Raw genomic sequence first — 17,339 nt, 5'->3', positions numbered from 1 at the left:
TCTTTGCCCCTGGGGGTGTGCCAATGACTTAGTGAAACTTTAAACAGAAATACAATTCTCTCACATTAACATCATTACATAGCATCCCATCATGTCACAAATAGCTTCATCCTTATTCATTCATTTTATACAACCATTAGATGTAAGCCTCATAACTGAGACTCTTCTATAAACATGGTTATGGTAATGTGGCGGTATGAGTTTCACAAAATTGTACCAAACGGACCCAGTTCGTAGCTGGATTCTTCACCGATCTTTTATACCTTCTCCAGAACCTGAATATTGTTTGGTTGTCAAGTTCTGTGAGGTAGAAGAAATTCCTTTGTTCTCTCTATGAAAACTCACTCTCTCTATACTGTCTGGCAATGAGGAGGGGGTCTCCTCCAGGAATTTACGACCTCTTTTACAGAGCCTGGTGTAAGGAGTATAGAGAGGGAGAGGGGGATAGTGCTCGCTGTACCCAAAGAGGGCAACGTCATGACAGTATGTAAATGACCGACTTTAACTGCATGTATGAACTTCTACAATTTATAGTTGGTTTGAGGTTTTTAAGTCATTTACATTTGGAGTTATTTGAATTGTAACATATTGACCCATGAACATTGTGTAATTCATCGATGTTCCTTCACAAGTAAAACAAAATTTACTACGGGCATTACGATTAGTCTTGTGCAGCTGCTTTCCGATTTGATAATTCCTTGTGTGCTGTCAGCATGTGAGCAGGATTGAAATAAGCACAACCTTCCTTTACATTGTGACATAGTCAGGTACAAAACTCCACAATAGACTAATGAACACAATAAGAAATAAACAGAAAATAATCCCTGCATTTTAACACAGTAGTTTTATCCTGCTGAAAGACAGGTGTCTTTATATGTTGAGTGTCGAATAGATCACAGCACCCTCTTCCTGTACCTATGGACATTAATATGAGTTAATCACAAAGAACATTCTAAACAGCTAAGTGCTATTCTTACCTGATTTGACCCTGATGTGACCCTGATGTTGGGATCTGAAAAAGACAAGAAATGCCAATTGTTACGCTTCAATTTACATTCTAAGAAACATTCTAAATTTCCAAATCCACTACTCACCACCAAGCCTGGGTTCACCGAATGCAACTTCGGAGTAATGAACTTCCTCATTGCCATCTTGCCCCCCCTGGCTCTCTGAAACATACAAAGTGCCTAAATGTTAAACAGTCATCTCAACCACAGAGATCCTATTAAGAGTTCTTATATGTAATTCTATGATCTCAACCTCCTTTCTCTACCCTTAGGCCTCACTCTCATACCTCTGTTAAACAAGATATATCTTATGTATTGTACAAAGTAGAGAAAGAGATACCTTGGTCTGCATGTGGATCAGTGATGTTACCATAGACTGTGTCATTCTTCTGGGTAAGTGGTAGGGATGTCACAGCTTTGAAAAAAGAGATCATAGAAAAATATTTGTACACCATTTTTGGCATAAACCTATGATGTAGCAACCCGACAAGTTTGGTCAGAAGTACAGACATCACTGCTACTGTAGTTATAGTCATTATAAAGAGTAGAGACAGCCCTGCTACTGTAGTTATAGTCATTATCAGGAGTAGAGACAGCCCTGTTAATGTAGTTATAATCATTATCAGGAGTAGAGACAGCCCTGTTACTGTAGTTATAGTCATTATCAGGAGTAGAGACAGCCCTGTTACTGTAGTTATAGTCATTATCAGGAGTAGAGACAGCCCTGTTACTGTAGTTATAGTCATTATCAGGAGTAGAGACAGCCCTGTTACTGTAGTTATAGTCATTATCAGTAGAGACAGCCCTGTTACTGTAGTTATAGTCATTATCAGGAGTAGAGACAGCCCTGTTAATGTAGTTAGTCATTATCAGGAGTAGAGACAGCCCTGTTAATGTAGTTGTAGTCATTATCAGGAGTAGAGACAGCCCTGTTAATGTAGTTGTAGTCATTATCAGGAGGAGAGACAGCCCTGTTACTGTAGTTATTATCAGAAGTAGAGACAGCCCTGTTACTATAGTTACAGTCATTATCAGGAGTAGAGACAGCCCTGCTACTGTATTTATAGTCATTATCAGGAGTAGAGACAACTTTGTTACTGTAGTTAAAGTCATTATCAGGAGTAGAGACAGCCCTGTTACTATAGTTACAGTCATTATCAGGAGTAGAGACAGCCCTGTTACTGTAGTTATAGTCATTATCAGGAGTAGAGACAGCCCTGTTACTGTAGTTATAATCATTATCAGGAGTAGAGACAGCGATGTTACTGTAGTTTTAGTCATTATCAGGAGTAGAGACAGCCCTGTTACTGTAGTTATAGTCATTATCAGGAGTAGAGACAGCCTTGTTACTGTAGTTATAATCATTATCAGGAGTAGAGACAGCGATGTTACTGTAGTTTTAGTCATTATCAGGAGGAGAGACAGCCCTGTTACTGTAGTTATAGTCATTATCAGGAGTAGAGAAATCCTTGTTACTGTAGTTATAGTTATTATCAGGAGTAAAGACAGCCCTGTTACTGTAGTTATAGTCATTATCAGGAGTAGAGACAGCCCTGTTACTGTAGTTATAGTCATTATCAGGAGTAGAGACAACCCTGTTACTGTAGTTATAGTCATTATCAGGAGTAGAGACAGACCTGTTACTGTAGTTATAGTCATTATCAGGAGTAGAGACAGCCCTGTTACTGTAGTTATAGTCATTATAAGGAGTAAAGACAGACCTGTTACTGTAGTTATAGTCATTATCAGGAGTAGAGACAGCCCAGTTAATGTAGTTAGACATTATCACGAGTAGAGACAGCACTGTTACAGTTGTAGCAGTCATTAACACGAGTAGAGACAGCCCTGTTACTGTAGTTATAGTCATTATCAGGAGGAGAGACAGACCTGTTACTGTAGTTTTAGTCATTATCAGGAGTAGAGACAGCCCTGTTACTGTAGTTACAGTCATTATCAGGAGTAGAGACAGCCCTGTTACTGTAGTCATGGTCATTATCAGGAGTAGAGACAGCCCTGTTACTGTAGTTATAATCATTATCAGGAGTAGAGACAGCCCTGTTACTGTAGTTATTATCATTATCAGGAGTAGAGACAGCCCTGTTACTGTAGTCATGTTCATTATCAGGAGTAGAGACAGCCCTGTGTGACGACCCTCCCACTCTGTCTGCTGTATTTTCTCTCTTTGCTCTTGTTCCTTATTAGGAGGCCAGTGGGCGGAGTGGGAAGGGTCGTCAGCTAGATGGGAAACACCTGGGCTCGGGTGTGTCCCAGGATAAAGACACCTCTTCCACAGTCATTGGGGAGACTCTCTCCACGCAGACACTTTGTTGTTTTTGGTTGTGTAGTTTTGTGGCTTTTTGGTTATTTGCTTTGGCACCTTTCAACACCCTGCATTATCACATTCAGGTATGCAAAACACTCACTTACACTACTGATTACTGATTACACATGCCATTGTTAATTACTTAGTTACTTTATTTAATAAATATATATTTTTGTTACTCCTTGTCTCCACGTTGTCTCCCTTTTGTTGCGAACTCTGAGCCGGTTCGTAACAAGTGGGGGCTCATCCGGGATCTTGAACTTGTGTTTGGGAGAAAACGTGGAGGTATGGTAAATTGAGGTGCTTTGTTTGTATATTTTGTTAGTTTGAGTTTGGTGCTCAGTACTGGTTGCCTTTGTTTGTTTGGTTTGTGTGCTGGGTTGGAGAGAGTACATTGGTTAGTTTCCAGGTCCTGCCTAGCCTGGAAACGCTTGTTCTACTCGCTGTTGGAACATTGGTCTGAGGTGAGTACAATTAGCTGTGTACCTCGGTGGGAGATTTGGATAGGGTAGTGAAACTTACTACCTGGAGCTATAGCCTTTTTCCCCTGATAGGTTTAGCGACGTGTTTCGTTTTTGGAATATGTTGGGCATTGTTAATGTTTTATTTTTGTGTGGTGTCTGTGGACTGAGCAGTTGTCTCGGGAGCACATCCGTTGCTTGGTGGAATCTACCAGCGTGCTGGGGGGTTACTTCCTCGCCAGTGGGCTACAGTGCATAATTACCCACCGCAAATCTGCATGAAGACTAGGGTTGAGTTATTGTAGGTTTTGGGGGAAGCTCCATATCTCATCTCTTTTCTGTGGTACCAGTGTGATTGTTATTTCTCTTGTTGTGGTCTGGTGTGCTCAGAGGGGTTGAGTGAGAATTTTTTTTTTCTCTCCCTCTCTGACTATGGCGTCTAATGTAGACGAGTTCATTCGCTTTCCATCAGAGGAACTGTTAGACTTATGTACTAAAGAACAGCTGTTGAAGGTTGCTGAACACTACAAGGTTGAAATTAGTGATAAACGTAAAAAAAATTCTATTAGGTTAATATTGAAGGCCAATCTGATGGAGAGTGGTATTCTTGACGTTACCACTGGGGCAGCCTCTGCTGAGGACTCGCTATCTCCCCGATATGTTACAATTACCGCTCCATCGGTTAGTTCTAGTAGTCTTCTTTTTGAACAGCAGAAAGAGCTGCTTCTGTTACAGCTAGAGCACGATCGTGAGAAGATGGAGCACGATCGTGTAAAATATGAGAAGGAATTGGAATTTAAACAGGATATGGAGCATGCAGATCGGTTGAAATATGAAAAGGAATTGGCTGCTGATCAGTTAAAATATGAAAAGGAATTGGAATTTAAACAGGATATGGAGCGTGCTGATCGGTTGAAATATGAAAAGGAATTGGAATTTAAACAGGATATCGAGCGTGCTAAAATCAAGCTGCAAGAGGAGCGACTAGAGTTGGTTAGGGAAGGAAAGCTCTCAGGAGAGAGTTTGCTCTGGGAAGGTGACGCAGATTTACTTAGGAATCGTTCCTCTTTTGGTCGTGCCCCGGACACATTTGACATTGTTGGGAATTTACGGTTGTTGCCTCAGTTTAATGAAAGGGACCCTGAGACATTCTTTTCGTTGTTTGAGCGTGTTGCTGACGCTAGAAGTTGGCCTGATTCTGACCGCACTTTAATGTTGCAGTGTGTGCTGACTGGTAAAGCGCAGGAAGCATATTCAGCTCTTATCATAACTGACACTGTCGGCTACACTAAGGTTAAAACGGCGGTGTTACAGATTTACGAATTGGTTCCTGAGGCTTACCGCCAACGATTTAGAACTTTAGAAAGGGATGATAAGCAGACTCATGTTGAGTTTGCGTGAAAATTATCTTCACAGTTTAATCGCTGGTGTTCCGCCTCTGCGGTTATGACTTTTCAAGGGCTGTGTGATCTGATTATGTTAGAACAATTTAAGGACACAATCCCTGATCGTATAGCCACGTACATTAACGAACGGAAAGTAGAAACTGTCGCTGAAGCTGCGGTTTTGGCAGACGAATATGTTTTGACTCACAAAAGTGTTTTTGTAGAACCCCGTACTTGGAGTGAGTGGGGAGATTTGGGCGTTCGGAGAGATTTGGGCCTCGCTCACAGAGATACTCTGGTTCACGGGCAGAGTTTTATTCAACTAGGGTTGAGCCTGACTCCCGTGGTAAAACTGACTTTGGTCAAGAGTGTCACTACTGTCACGGCTCAGGTCATTGGAAAAATGAATGTCCGGTTCTCAGGTCTAGGGGTAAATTCAGTACGTGTGATAACGTTAAATCTAGGCCTACGGCGTTAGCTGCGTCTGTTCCACATCAGTTTACTCCTGAAACATTGTCTCAGGCCCAGGGCCATGTGAAAGTTCATATTGACCCAGGCTATTTACCTTTCGTTACGGAGGGATTTGTGTCTATGTTAGGAAGTAAGAACCTAGTGCCAGTGAAGATCCTACGAGACACAGGTGCCTCGGAATCGTTTGTGTTGGAATCTGTGTTACCCTTCTCTGCTGAGACTGATTCTGGGAATAGTGTTCTAATTAGGGGAATAGGTTTGAACAATCTGTCAGTTCCATTGCATAAACTGATATTGAATTGTGGACTGGTGAAAGGTGAGGTTGTTGTGGGGGTGCGTCCTTCGTTGCCTATTGAGGGTATCGACGTTATCCTTGGGAATAACTTGGCTGGTGAGTGTGTGTGGCCTGTCGTGTTTCCATCTCTAGTGGTTTCCACTAAACCGTCAATTGTAGGGATTCCTGATGAGAGTGAGCAGAGTTTCCCAGCGGTGTTCTCTGGGGGTGCAGTGACGCGGTCTATGAGCCAGGGTGACCTGGTCCCTGCTCCGGTAAATGAGAATACCACAAAGAAGTCTCTCACTGTTTTCCCTGTTATTCCGTTGTCTGTACTCCGCTCCGATCTAAACAATGCGCCACGGACTGACCCCACATTAGAAGAGTTGCGTGACCAAATTGTGCCTGTGGAACAGTTGGGAGATGTAGCACATGGTTATTTTCTCCAAGAGGATGTTCTGATGAGAAAGTGGGTGTCTACAGAGGATGGTAAACCTGTTCGTTTGGCTGATAACGTTACTTCCCTTGGTTCTTTTAATGCTAGGTCTGTGCATGAGGAAAAAAATGTTCCTGGTCCCGATGATTGCATACTGCAGGGTAGATTGAAAAATTCTGAGACACTGGATATTTTGGATAGCCCTTTTACTCAGCTACCTGTTGATGGGCGGAAAGAGCTGGTTGGTCTGATTCGGAAAATTCCAGGTTTGTTTTCTGTGACGCCTACACGTACAAACTTGATAGAGCATGATATGGACATTGGAGGTGCTGACCCCATTCGTCAGCGGTTCTATAGAGTCTCTGTAGAGAAACTGCGTTGTCTGGATGCTGAGGTCAGGTACATGCTGGAGAGTAAGATAGCAGAGCCTTCTTTCTCCAGTTGGGCTTCTCCCTGTATCTTGGTCAGTAAACCGGATGGAACGGACCACCGTAATGTAAACGGAGTCACTAAGCCAGATTAATTTCCTCTTCCTCAGATGGAGGACGGCCTTGATCAAGTCGGCGCAGCTAAGTTTGTGAGCAAATTTGACCTGTTATTGTGCTATTGGCAGGTGCCACTGACGAGTAGGGCACATGACATTTTTTGCCTTTATTACACCCTCTAGTCTGTACTCGTATTCGTTATGAGTTTAGTGACTATGAATCGTTGGCGTGACTATGAACCGTTGGGAGATGTTGTTTGCGTTTGTAGCTGATGTGGTCTCTTGTGCGCCCTGTTCCTGAGTGTTATGTGACTGACCATTGTTTGGTTTTGTCGTGTTCTAACTTTCCTGTCTGGTCCCTCCTGGTCTTGTGTTCTCCTTTCCTCTTAAATGTTGCTTACTGTACACAAAGGTTGCTGAGGCCTGGGGAGAAGGAGGTTGGCTGGGGCAAGTGGAAGGTGAACATGTAATCTCTCGTAAATTTGGGACGCAGAGGCCTGTGTCAATTTGGGACGCAGAGGCCTGTGTCAATTTGGGACGCAGAGGCCTGTGTCAATTTGGGACGCAGAGGCCTGTGTCAAGTTGGGGTTGAGAGCCCTGTTAGTTTCTTTTCCAAAAAGTTGAACCGTTATCAGTTGAACTACTCGGTCATGGAAAAAGAAGCGCTAGCACTCATTTGGGCGCTACAACACTTTGAAGGGTATGTCGGGTCGGGAGTAGTACCTATTGTGGTCTACACCGACCATAACCCTCTCATTTTTTTTCAGGTCCATGATGTGTCCTAATCAGAGGATAATGAGATGGTGTTTATTTTTACAATCCTTCCATCTCGATGTGAGGCATATCCGGGGAACTGGTAACGTGATTGCTGATGCGCTCTCTCGTGCGCCCTGTTCCTGAATATTTACGTGACTGACCGTTGTTTGGGGTTGTCATGTTCTGTTGTTCCTGTCTGTTCCCTCCTGGTCTCGTTTTCTTCTTTCCTCTTAAAAGTTGCTTCCTGTGTAAAGGTTGCTGAGGTCTGGGGAGGAGGTTGGTTGGGGCAGGTGGAACTGTGAACACTTAACCCCTTGTCAATTTGGGAGGCAGAGGCTGGTACGTTGTTCCGGGGCCCTTGTTGGTCCCCGGTTTTATGGGGGGGGGGTGTGACGACCCTCCCACTCTGTCTGCTGTATTTTCTCCCTTTGCTCTTGTTCCTTATTAGGATGCCAGTGGGCGGAGTGGGAAGGGTCGTCAGCTAGATGGGAAACACCTGGGCTCGGGTGTGTCCCAGGATAAAGACACCTCTTCCACAGTCATTGGGGAGACTCTCTCCACGCAGACACTTTGTTGTTTTTGGTTGTGTAGTTTTGTGGCTTTTTGGTTATTTGCTTTGGCACCTTTCAACACCCTGCATTATCACATTCAGGTATGCAAAACACTCACTTACACTACTGATTACTGATTACACATGCCATTGTTAATTACTTAGTTACTTTATTTAATAAATATATATTTTTGTTACTCCTTGTCTCCACGTTGTCTCCCTTAAGTTGCGAACTCTGAGCCGGTTCGTAACACCTGTTACAGTAGTCATGGTCATTATCAGGAGTAGAGACAGCCCTGTTACTGTAGTCATGGTCATTATCAGGAGTAGAGACAGCCCTGTTACTGTTGTTATAGTTATTACCAGGAGCAGAGACAGCCCTGTTACTGTAGTTATAGTCATTATCAGGAGTAGAGACAGACCTGTTACTGTTGTTATAGTCATTACCAGGAGCAGAGCCAGCCCAGTTAATGTAGTTAGACATTATCAGGAGTAGAGACAACTTTGTTACTGTAGTTATAGTCATTATCAGGAGTAGAGACAGCCCTGTTAATGTAGTTGTAGTCATTATCAGGAGTAGAGACAGCCCTGTTAATGTAGTTGTAGTCATTATCAGGAGTAGAGACAGCCCTGTTAATGTAGTTGTAGTCATTATCAGGAGTAGAGACAGCCCTGTTACTGTAGTTATAGTCATTATCAGGAGAAGAGACAACCCTGTTACTGTAGTTATAGTCATTATCAGGAGTAGAGACAGACCTGTTACTGTAGTTATAGTCATTATCAGGAGTAGAGACAGCCCTGTTACTGTAGTTATAGTCATTATAAGGAGTAAAGACAGACCTGTTACTGTAGTTATAGTCATTATCAGGAGTAGAGACAGCCCAGTTAATGTAGTTAGACATTATCAGGAGTAGAGACAGCCCTGTTACAGTAGTAGTAGTCATTATAAGGAGGAGAGACAGCCCTGTTACTGTAGTAGTAGTCATTATCAGGAGTAGAGACAGCACTGTTAATGTAGTTAGTGATTATCAGGAGTAGAAACAGCCCTGTTACAGTGGAGGCAGTCATTAACACGAGTAGAGACAGCCATGATACTGTATTTATAGTCATTATCACGAGTAGAGACAGCACTGTTACAGTTGTAGCAGTCATTAACACGAGTAGAGACAGCCCTGTTACTGTAGTTATAGTCATTATCAGGAGGAGAGTCAGACCTGTTACTGTAGTTACAGTCATTATCAGGAGTAGAGACAGCCCTGTTACTGTAGTTATAGTCATTATCAGGAGTAGAGACAGCCCTGTTACTGTAGTTATAATTATTATCAGGAGTAGAGACAGCCCTGTTACTGTAGTCATGGTCATTATCAGGATTAGAGACATCCCTGTTACTGTAGTTATAATCATTATCAGGAGTAGAGACAGCCCTGTTACTGTAGTTATTATCATTATCAGGAGTAGAGACACCCCTGTTACTGTAGTCATGTTCATTATCAGGAGTAGTGACAGCCCTGTTACAGTAGCTTTAATCAGGAGTAGAGACAGCCCTGTTACTGTACTCATGTTCATTATCAGGAGTAGAGACAGCCCTGTTACTGTAGTTATCTTTATCAGGAGTAGAGACAACCATGTTACTGTAGTTACAGTCATTATCAGGAGTAGAGACAGCCCTGTTTCTGTAGTTACAGTCATTATCAGGAGTAGAGACAGCCCTGTTACAGTAGTCATGGTCATTATCAGGAGTAGAGACAGCCCTGTTACTGTAGTCATGGTCATTATCAGGAGTAGAGACAGCCCTGTTACTGTTGTTATAGTTATTACCAGGAGCAGAGACAGCCCTGTTACTGTAGTTATAGTCATTATCAGGAGTAGAGACAGCCCTGTTACTGTAGTAATAGTCATTATCAGGAGTAGAGACAGCCCTGTTATTGTAGTTATAGTCATTATCAGGAGTAGAGACTGCCCTGTTACTGTAGTTATAGTCATTATCAAGAGTAGAGAAAGCTCTGTTACTGTAGTTATAGTCATTATCAGGAGGAGAGACAGACCTGTTACTGTAGTTTTAGTCATTATCAGGAGTAGAGACAGCCCTGTTACTGTAGTTACAGTCATTTTCAGGAGTAGAGACAGCCCTGTTACTGTAGTTATAGTCATTATCAGGAGTAGAGACAGCCCTGTTACTGTAATTACAGTCATTATCAGGAGTAGAGACAGCCCTGTTACTGTAGTTATAGTCATTATCAGGAGTAAAGACAGACCTGTTTTTATAGTTATAGTCTTTATTAGGAATAGAGAAAGCCATGTTACTGTAGTTATAGTCATTATCAGGAGTAGAGACAGCCCTGTTACTGTAGTTAGTCTTTATCAGGAGTAGAGACAGACCTGTTACTGTTGTTATAGTCATTACCAGGAGCAGAGCCAGCCCAGTTAATGTAGTTAGACATTATCAGGAGTAGAGACAGCCCTGTTACTGTTGTTACAGTCATTATCAGGAGTAGAGACATCAATGTTACAGTAGTTATAGTCATTATCAGGAGGAGAGACAGCCCTGTTACTATAGTTATAGTCATTATCAGGAGGAGAGACAGCCCTGTTACTGTAGTAGTAGTCATTATCAGGAGTAGAGACAGCCCTGTTACTGTAGTCATTATCAGAAGTAGAGACAGCCCTGTTACTATAGTTATAGTTATTATCAGAAGTAGAGACAGCCCTGTTACTATAGTTACAGTCATTATCAGGAGTAGAGACAGCACCGGTTACTGTATTTATAGTCATTATCAGGAGTAGAGACAGCCCTGTTACTGTAGTTATTATCAGAAGTAGAGACAGCCCTGGTACTATAGTTACAGTCATTATCAGGAGTAGAGACAGCCCTGTTACTATAGTTACAGTCATTATCAGGAGTAGAGACAGCCCTGTTACTGTAGTTATAGTCATTATCAGGAGTAGAGACAGCCCTGTTACTGTAGTTATAGTCATTATCAGGAGGAGAGACAGCCCTGTTACTGTAGTTACAGTCATTATCAGGAGTAGAGTCAGCCCTGTTACAGTAGTAGCAGTAGTCATTATCAGGAGGAGAGACAGCCCTGTTACTGTAGTTATAGTCATTATCAGGAGTAGAGACAGCCCTGTTACTGTAGTTATAATCATTATCAGGAGTAGAGACAGCGCTGTTACTGTAGTTATAATCATTATCAGGAGTAGAGACAGCCCTGTTACTGTAGCTTTATCAGAAGTAGAGACAACCCTTTTACTGTTGTTACAGTCATTATCAGGAGTTGAGACAGCCCTGTTACTGTAGTTAAAGTCATTAGCAGGAGTAGAGACAGCCCTGTTACTGTAGTTATAATCATTATCAGGAGTAGAGACAGCGCTGTTACTGTAGTTTTAGTCATTATCAGGAGGAGAGACAGCACTGTTACTGTAGTTATAGTCATTATCAGGAGTAGAGACAGCCCTGTTACTGTAGTTATAGTCATTATAAGGAGTAGAGACAGCCCAGTTATTGTAGTTAGACATTATCAGGAGTAGAGACAGCACTGTTACTGTAGTAGTAGTAGTAAAAGTCATTATCAGGAGTAGAGAAATCCTTGTTACTGTAGGTATAGTCATTATCAAGAGTAGTGACAGCCCTGTTACTGTAGTTATAGTCATTATAAGGAGGAGAGACAGCCCTGTTACTGTAGTAGTAGTCATTATCAGGAGTAGAGAAAGCCCTGTTAATGTAGTTAGTCATTATCAGGAGTAGAAACAGCCCTGTTACAGTGGAGGCAGTCATTAACACGAGTAGAGACAGCCATGATACTGTAGTTACAGTCATTATCAGGAGTAGAGACAGCACTGTTACAGTGGTAGTAGTCATTAACACGAGTAGAGACAGCCCTGTTACTGTAGTTATAGTCATTATCAGGAGGAGAGACAGACCTGTTACTGTAGTTACAGTCATTATCAGGAGTAGAGACAGCCCTGTTACTGTAGTTATAATCGTTATCAGGAGTAGAGACAGCCCTGTTACTGTAGTTATAATCATTATCAGGAGTAGAGACAGCCCTGTTACAGTAGTTACAGTCATTATCAGGAGTAGAAACAGCCCTGTTACAGTAGCTTTAATCAGGAGTAGAGACAGCCCTGTTACTGTAGTCATGTTCATTATCAGGAGTAGAGACAGCCCTGTTACTGTAGTCATGGTCATTATCAGGAGTAGAGACAGCCCTGTTACTGTAATTATTATCATTATCAGGAGTAGAGACAGCCCTGTTTCTGTAGTTACAGTCATTATCAGGAGTAGAGACAGCCCTGTTACTGTAGTCATGGTCATTATCAGGAGTAGAGACAGCCCTGTTACTGTTGTCATGGTCATTATCAGGAGTAGAGACAGCCCTGTTACTGTTGTTATAGTTATTACCAGGAGCAGAGACAGCCCTGTTACTGTAGTTATAGTCATTATCAGGATCAGAGACAGCCCTGTTACTGTAGTTATAGTCATTATCAGGAGTAGAGACAGCCCTGTTACTGTAGTTATAGTCATTATCAGGAGTAGAGACAGACCTGTTACTGTAGTTATAATCATTATCAGGAGTAGAGACAGCCCTGTTACTGTAGTTATAATCATTATCAGGAGTAGAGACAGCCCTATTACAGTAGTTACAGTCATTATCAGGAGTAGAGACAGCCCTGTTTCTGTAGTTACAGTCATTATCAGGAGTAGAGACAGCCCTGTTACTGTAGTTACAGTCATTATCAGGAGTAGAGACAGCCCTGTTTCTGTAGTTACAGTCATTATCAGGAGTAGAGATAGCCCTGTTACTGTAGTCATGTTCATTATCAGGAGTAGAGACAGCCCTGTTACTGTAGTCATGGTCATTATCAGGAGTAGAGACAACCCTGTTACTGTAGTTACAGACATTATCAGGAGTAGAGACAGCCCTGTTACTGTAGTCATGGTCATTATCAGGAGTAGAGACAGCCCTGTTACTGTTGTTATAGTTATTACCAGGATTAGAGACAGCCCTGTTACTGTAGTTACAGTCATTATCAGGAGTAGAGACAGCGCTTTTACTGTAGTTTTAGTCATTATCAGGAGGAGAGACAGCCCTGTTACTGTAGTTATTATCAGAAGTAGAGACAACCCTGTTACTGTTGTTACAGTCATTATCAGGAGTAGAGACAGCCCTGTTACTGTAGTTATAGTTATAATCAGGAGTAGAGACAGCCCTGTTACTGTAGTTATAATCATTATCAGGAGTAGAGACAGCGCTGTTACTGTAGTTTTAGTCATTATCAGGAGGAGAGACAGCCCTGTTACTGTAGTTATAGTCATTATAAGGAGTAGAGACAGCCCTGTTAATGTAGTTAGTCATTATCAGGAGTAGAAACAGCCCTGTTACAGTAGAGGCAGTCATTAACACGAGTAGAGACAGCCCTGTTACTGTAGTTATAGTCATTATCAGGAGTAGAGACAGCCCTGTTACTGTAGTAATAGTCATTATCAGGAGTAGAGACAGCCCTGTTATTGTAGTTATAGTCATTATCAGGAGTAGAGACTGCCCTGTTACTGTAGTTATAGTCATTATCAAGAGTAGAGAAAGCTCTGTTACTGTAGTTATAGTCATTATCAGGAGGAGAGACAGACCTGTTACTGTAGTTTTAGTCATTATCAGGAGTAGAGACAGCCCTGTTACTGTAGTTACAGTCATTTTCAGGAGTAGAGACAGCCCTGTTACTGTAGTTATAGTCATTATCAGGAGTAGAGACAGCCCTGTTACTGTAATTACAGTCATTATCAGGAGTAGAGACAGCCCTGTTACTGTAGTTATAGTCATTATCAGGAGTAAAGACAGACCTGTTTTTATAGTTATAGTCTTTATTAGGAATAGAGAAAGCCATGTTACTGTAGTTATAGTCATTATCAGGAGTAGAGACAGCCCTGTTACTGTAGTTAGTCTTTATCAGGAGTAGAGACAGCCCTGTTACTGTAGTCATTATCAGAAGTAGAGACAGCCCTGTTACTATAGTTATAGTTATTATCAGAAGTAGAGACAGCCCTGTTACTATAGTTACAGTCATTATCAGGAGTAGAGACAGCACCGGTTACTGTATTTATAGTCATTATCAGGAGTAGAGACAGCCCTGTTACTGTAGTTATTATCAGAAGTAGAGACAGCCCTGGTACTATAGTTACAGTCATTATCAGGAGTAGAGACAGCCCTGTTACTATAGTTACAGTCATTATCAGGAGTAGAGACAGCCCTGTTACTGTAGTTATAGTCATTATCAGGAGTAGAGACAGCCCTGTTACTGTAGTTATAGTCATTATCAGGAGGAGAGACAGCCCTGTTACTGTAGTTACAGTCATTATCAGGAGTAGAGTCAGCCCTGTTACAGTAGTAGCAGTAGTCATTATCAGGAGGAGAGACAGCCCTGTTACTGTAGTTATAGTCATTATCAGGAGTAGAGACAGCCCTGTTACTGTAGTTATAATCATTATCAGGAGTAGAGACAGCGCTGTTACTGTAGTTTTAGTCATTATCAGGAGGAGAGACAGCACTGTTACTGTAGTTATAGTCATTATCAGGAGTAGAGACAGCCCTGTTACTGTAGTTATAGTCATTATAAGGAGTAGAGACAGCCCAGTTATTGTAGTTAGACATTATCAGGAGTAGAGACAGCACTGTTACTGTAGTAGTAGTAGTAAAAGTCATTATCAGGAGTAGAGAAATCCTTGTTACTGTAGGTATAGTCATTATCAAGAGTAGTGACAGCCCTGTTACTGTAGTTATAGTCATTATAAGGAGGAGAGACAGCCCTGTTACTGTAGTAGTAGTCATTATCAGGAGTAGAGAAAGCCCTGTTAATGTAGTTAGTCATTATCAGGAGTAGAAACAGCCCTGTTACAGTGGAGGCAGTCATTAACACGAGTAGAGACAGCCATGATACTGTAGTTACAGTCATTATCAGGAGTAGAGACAGCACTGTTACAGTGGTAGTAGTCATTAACACGAGTAGAGACAGCCCTGTTACTGTAGTTATAGTCATTATCAGGAGGAGAGACAGACCTGTTACTGTAGTTACAGTCATTATCAGGAGTAGAGACAGCCCTGTTACTGTAGTTATAATCGTTATCAGGAGTAGAGACAGCCCTGTTACTGTAGTTATAATCATTATCAGGAGTAGAGACAGCCCTGTTACAGTAGTTACAGTCATTATCAGGAGTAGAGACAGCCCTGTTACAGTAGCTTTAATCAGGAGTAGAGACAGCCCTGTTACTGTAGTCATGTTCATTATCAGGAGTAGAGACAGCCCTGTTACTGTAGTCATGGTCATTATCAGGAGTAGAGACAGCCCTGTTACTGTAATTATTATCATTATCAGGAGTAGAGACAGCCCTGTTTCTGTAGTTACAGTCATTATCAGGAGTAGAGACAGCCCTGTTACTGTAGTCATGGTCATTATCAGGAGTAGAGACAGCCCTGTTACTGTTGTCATGGTCATTATCAGGAGTAGAGACAGCCCTGTTACTGTTGTTATAGTTATTACCAGGAGCAGAGACAGCCCTGTTACTGTAGTTATAGTCATTATCAGGATCAGAGACAGCCCTGTTACTGTAGTTATAGTCATTATCAGGAGTAGAGACAGACCTGTTACTGTAGTTATAATCATTATCAGGAGTAGAGACAGCCCTGTTACTGTAGTCATTGTCATTATCAGGAGTAGAGACAGCCCTGTTACTGTAGTTATAATCATTATCAGGAGTAGAGACAGCCCTATTACAGTAGTTACAGTCATTATCAGGAGTAGAGACAGCCCTGTTTCTGTAGTTACAGTCATTATCAGGAGTAGAGACAGCCCTGTTACTGTAGTTACAGTCATTATCAGGAGTAGAGACAGCCCTGTTTCTGTAGTTACAGTCATTATCAGGAGTAGAGACAGCCCTGTTACTGTAGTCATGTTCATTATCAGGAGTAGAGACAGCCCTGTTACTGTAGTCATGGTCATTATCAGGAGTAGAGACAACCCTGTTACTGTAGTTACAGACATTATCAGGAGTAGAGACAGCCCTGTTACTGTAGTCATGGTCATTATCAGGAGTAGAGACAGCGCTGTTACTGTTGTTATAGTTATTACCAGGATTAGAGACAGCCCTGTTACTGTAGTTACAGTCATTATCAGGAGTAGAGACAGCGCTTTTACTGTAGTTTTAGTCATTATCAGGAGGAGAGACAGCCCTGTTACTGTAGTTATTATCAGAAGTAGAGACAACCCTGTTACTGTTGTTACAGTCATTATCAGGAGTAGAGACAGCCCTGTTACTGTAGTTATAGTTATAATCAGGAGTAGAGACAGCCCTGTTACTGTAGTTATAATCATTATCAGGAGTAGAGACAGCGCTGTTACTGTAGTTTTAGTCATTATCAGGAGGAGAGACAGCCCTGTTACTGTAGTTATAGTCATTATAAGGAGTAGAGACAGCCCTGTTAATGTAGTTAGTCATTATCAGGAGTAGAAACAGCCCTGTTACAGTAGAGGCAGTCATTAACACGAGTAGAGACAGCCCTGTTACTGTAGTTATAGTCATTATCAGGAGGAGAGACAGACCTGTTACTGTAGTTACAGTCATTATCAGGAGTAGAGACAGCCCTGTTACTGTAGTTATAATCATTATCAGGAGTAAAGACAGCCCTGTTACTGTAGTCACGGTCATTATCAGGAGTAGAGACAGCCCTGTTACAGTAGTTACAGTCATTATGAGGAGTAGAGACAGCCCTGTTTCTGTAGTTACAGTCATTATCAGGAGTAGAGACAGCCCTGTTACAGTAGCTTTAATCAGGAGTAGAGACAGCCCTGTTACTGTAGTCATGTTAATTATCAGGAGTAGAGACAGCCCTGTTACTGTAGTCATGGTCATTATCAGGAATAGAGACAGCCCTGTTACTGTAGTCATGGTCATTATCAGGAGTAGAGAAAGCCCTTTTACTGTTGTTATAGTTATTACCAGGAGCAGAGACAGCCCTGTTACTGTATTTATAGTCATTATCAGGAGTAGAGACAGCACTGTTACTGTAGTTATAATCATTACCAGGAGCAGAGACAGCCCTGTTACTGTAGTTATAGTCATTATCAGGAGTAGAGACAGCTCTGTTACTGTAGTTAGTCATTATCAGGAGGAGAGACAGACCTGTTACTGTAGTTTTAGTC

At 41.9% G+C, this 17,339-nt stretch overlaps 1 protein-coding gene across 1 annotated transcript in view; it reads right to left on the bottom strand.

Annotated features, from left to right (window-relative positions):
- Nucleotides 1-694: 694 nt before the first annotated feature.
- The window catches only part of LOC115155562 (uncharacterized), a 37,249-nt gene continuing 20,604 nt past the window's right edge, over nt 695-17,339 (bottom strand). The window contains exons 9-12 of the mRNA XM_029702275.1: nt 1,348-1,422; nt 1,095-1,169; nt 978-1,012; nt 695-915 (exon numbers count right to left, since the gene is read on the bottom strand). Coding sequence (XP_029558135.1) covers nt 871-915; nt 978-1,012; nt 1,095-1,169; nt 1,348-1,422 — 230 coding nt within the window. The 3' untranslated portion in view covers nt 695-870. The remainder of the gene's footprint in view (nt 916-977; nt 1,013-1,094; nt 1,170-1,347; nt 1,423-17,339) is intronic.

The sequence above is a fragment of the Salmo trutta genome, chromosome 20, assembly GCF_901001165.1.
Source record: "Salmo trutta chromosome 20, fSalTru1.1, whole genome shotgun sequence".
Taxonomy (NCBI): Eukaryota; Metazoa; Chordata; class Actinopteri; order Salmoniformes; family Salmonidae; genus Salmo; species Salmo trutta.
Note: the sequence above shows the minus strand (reverse complement) of the source record. Positions and strands in the feature narration are given on the sequence as shown.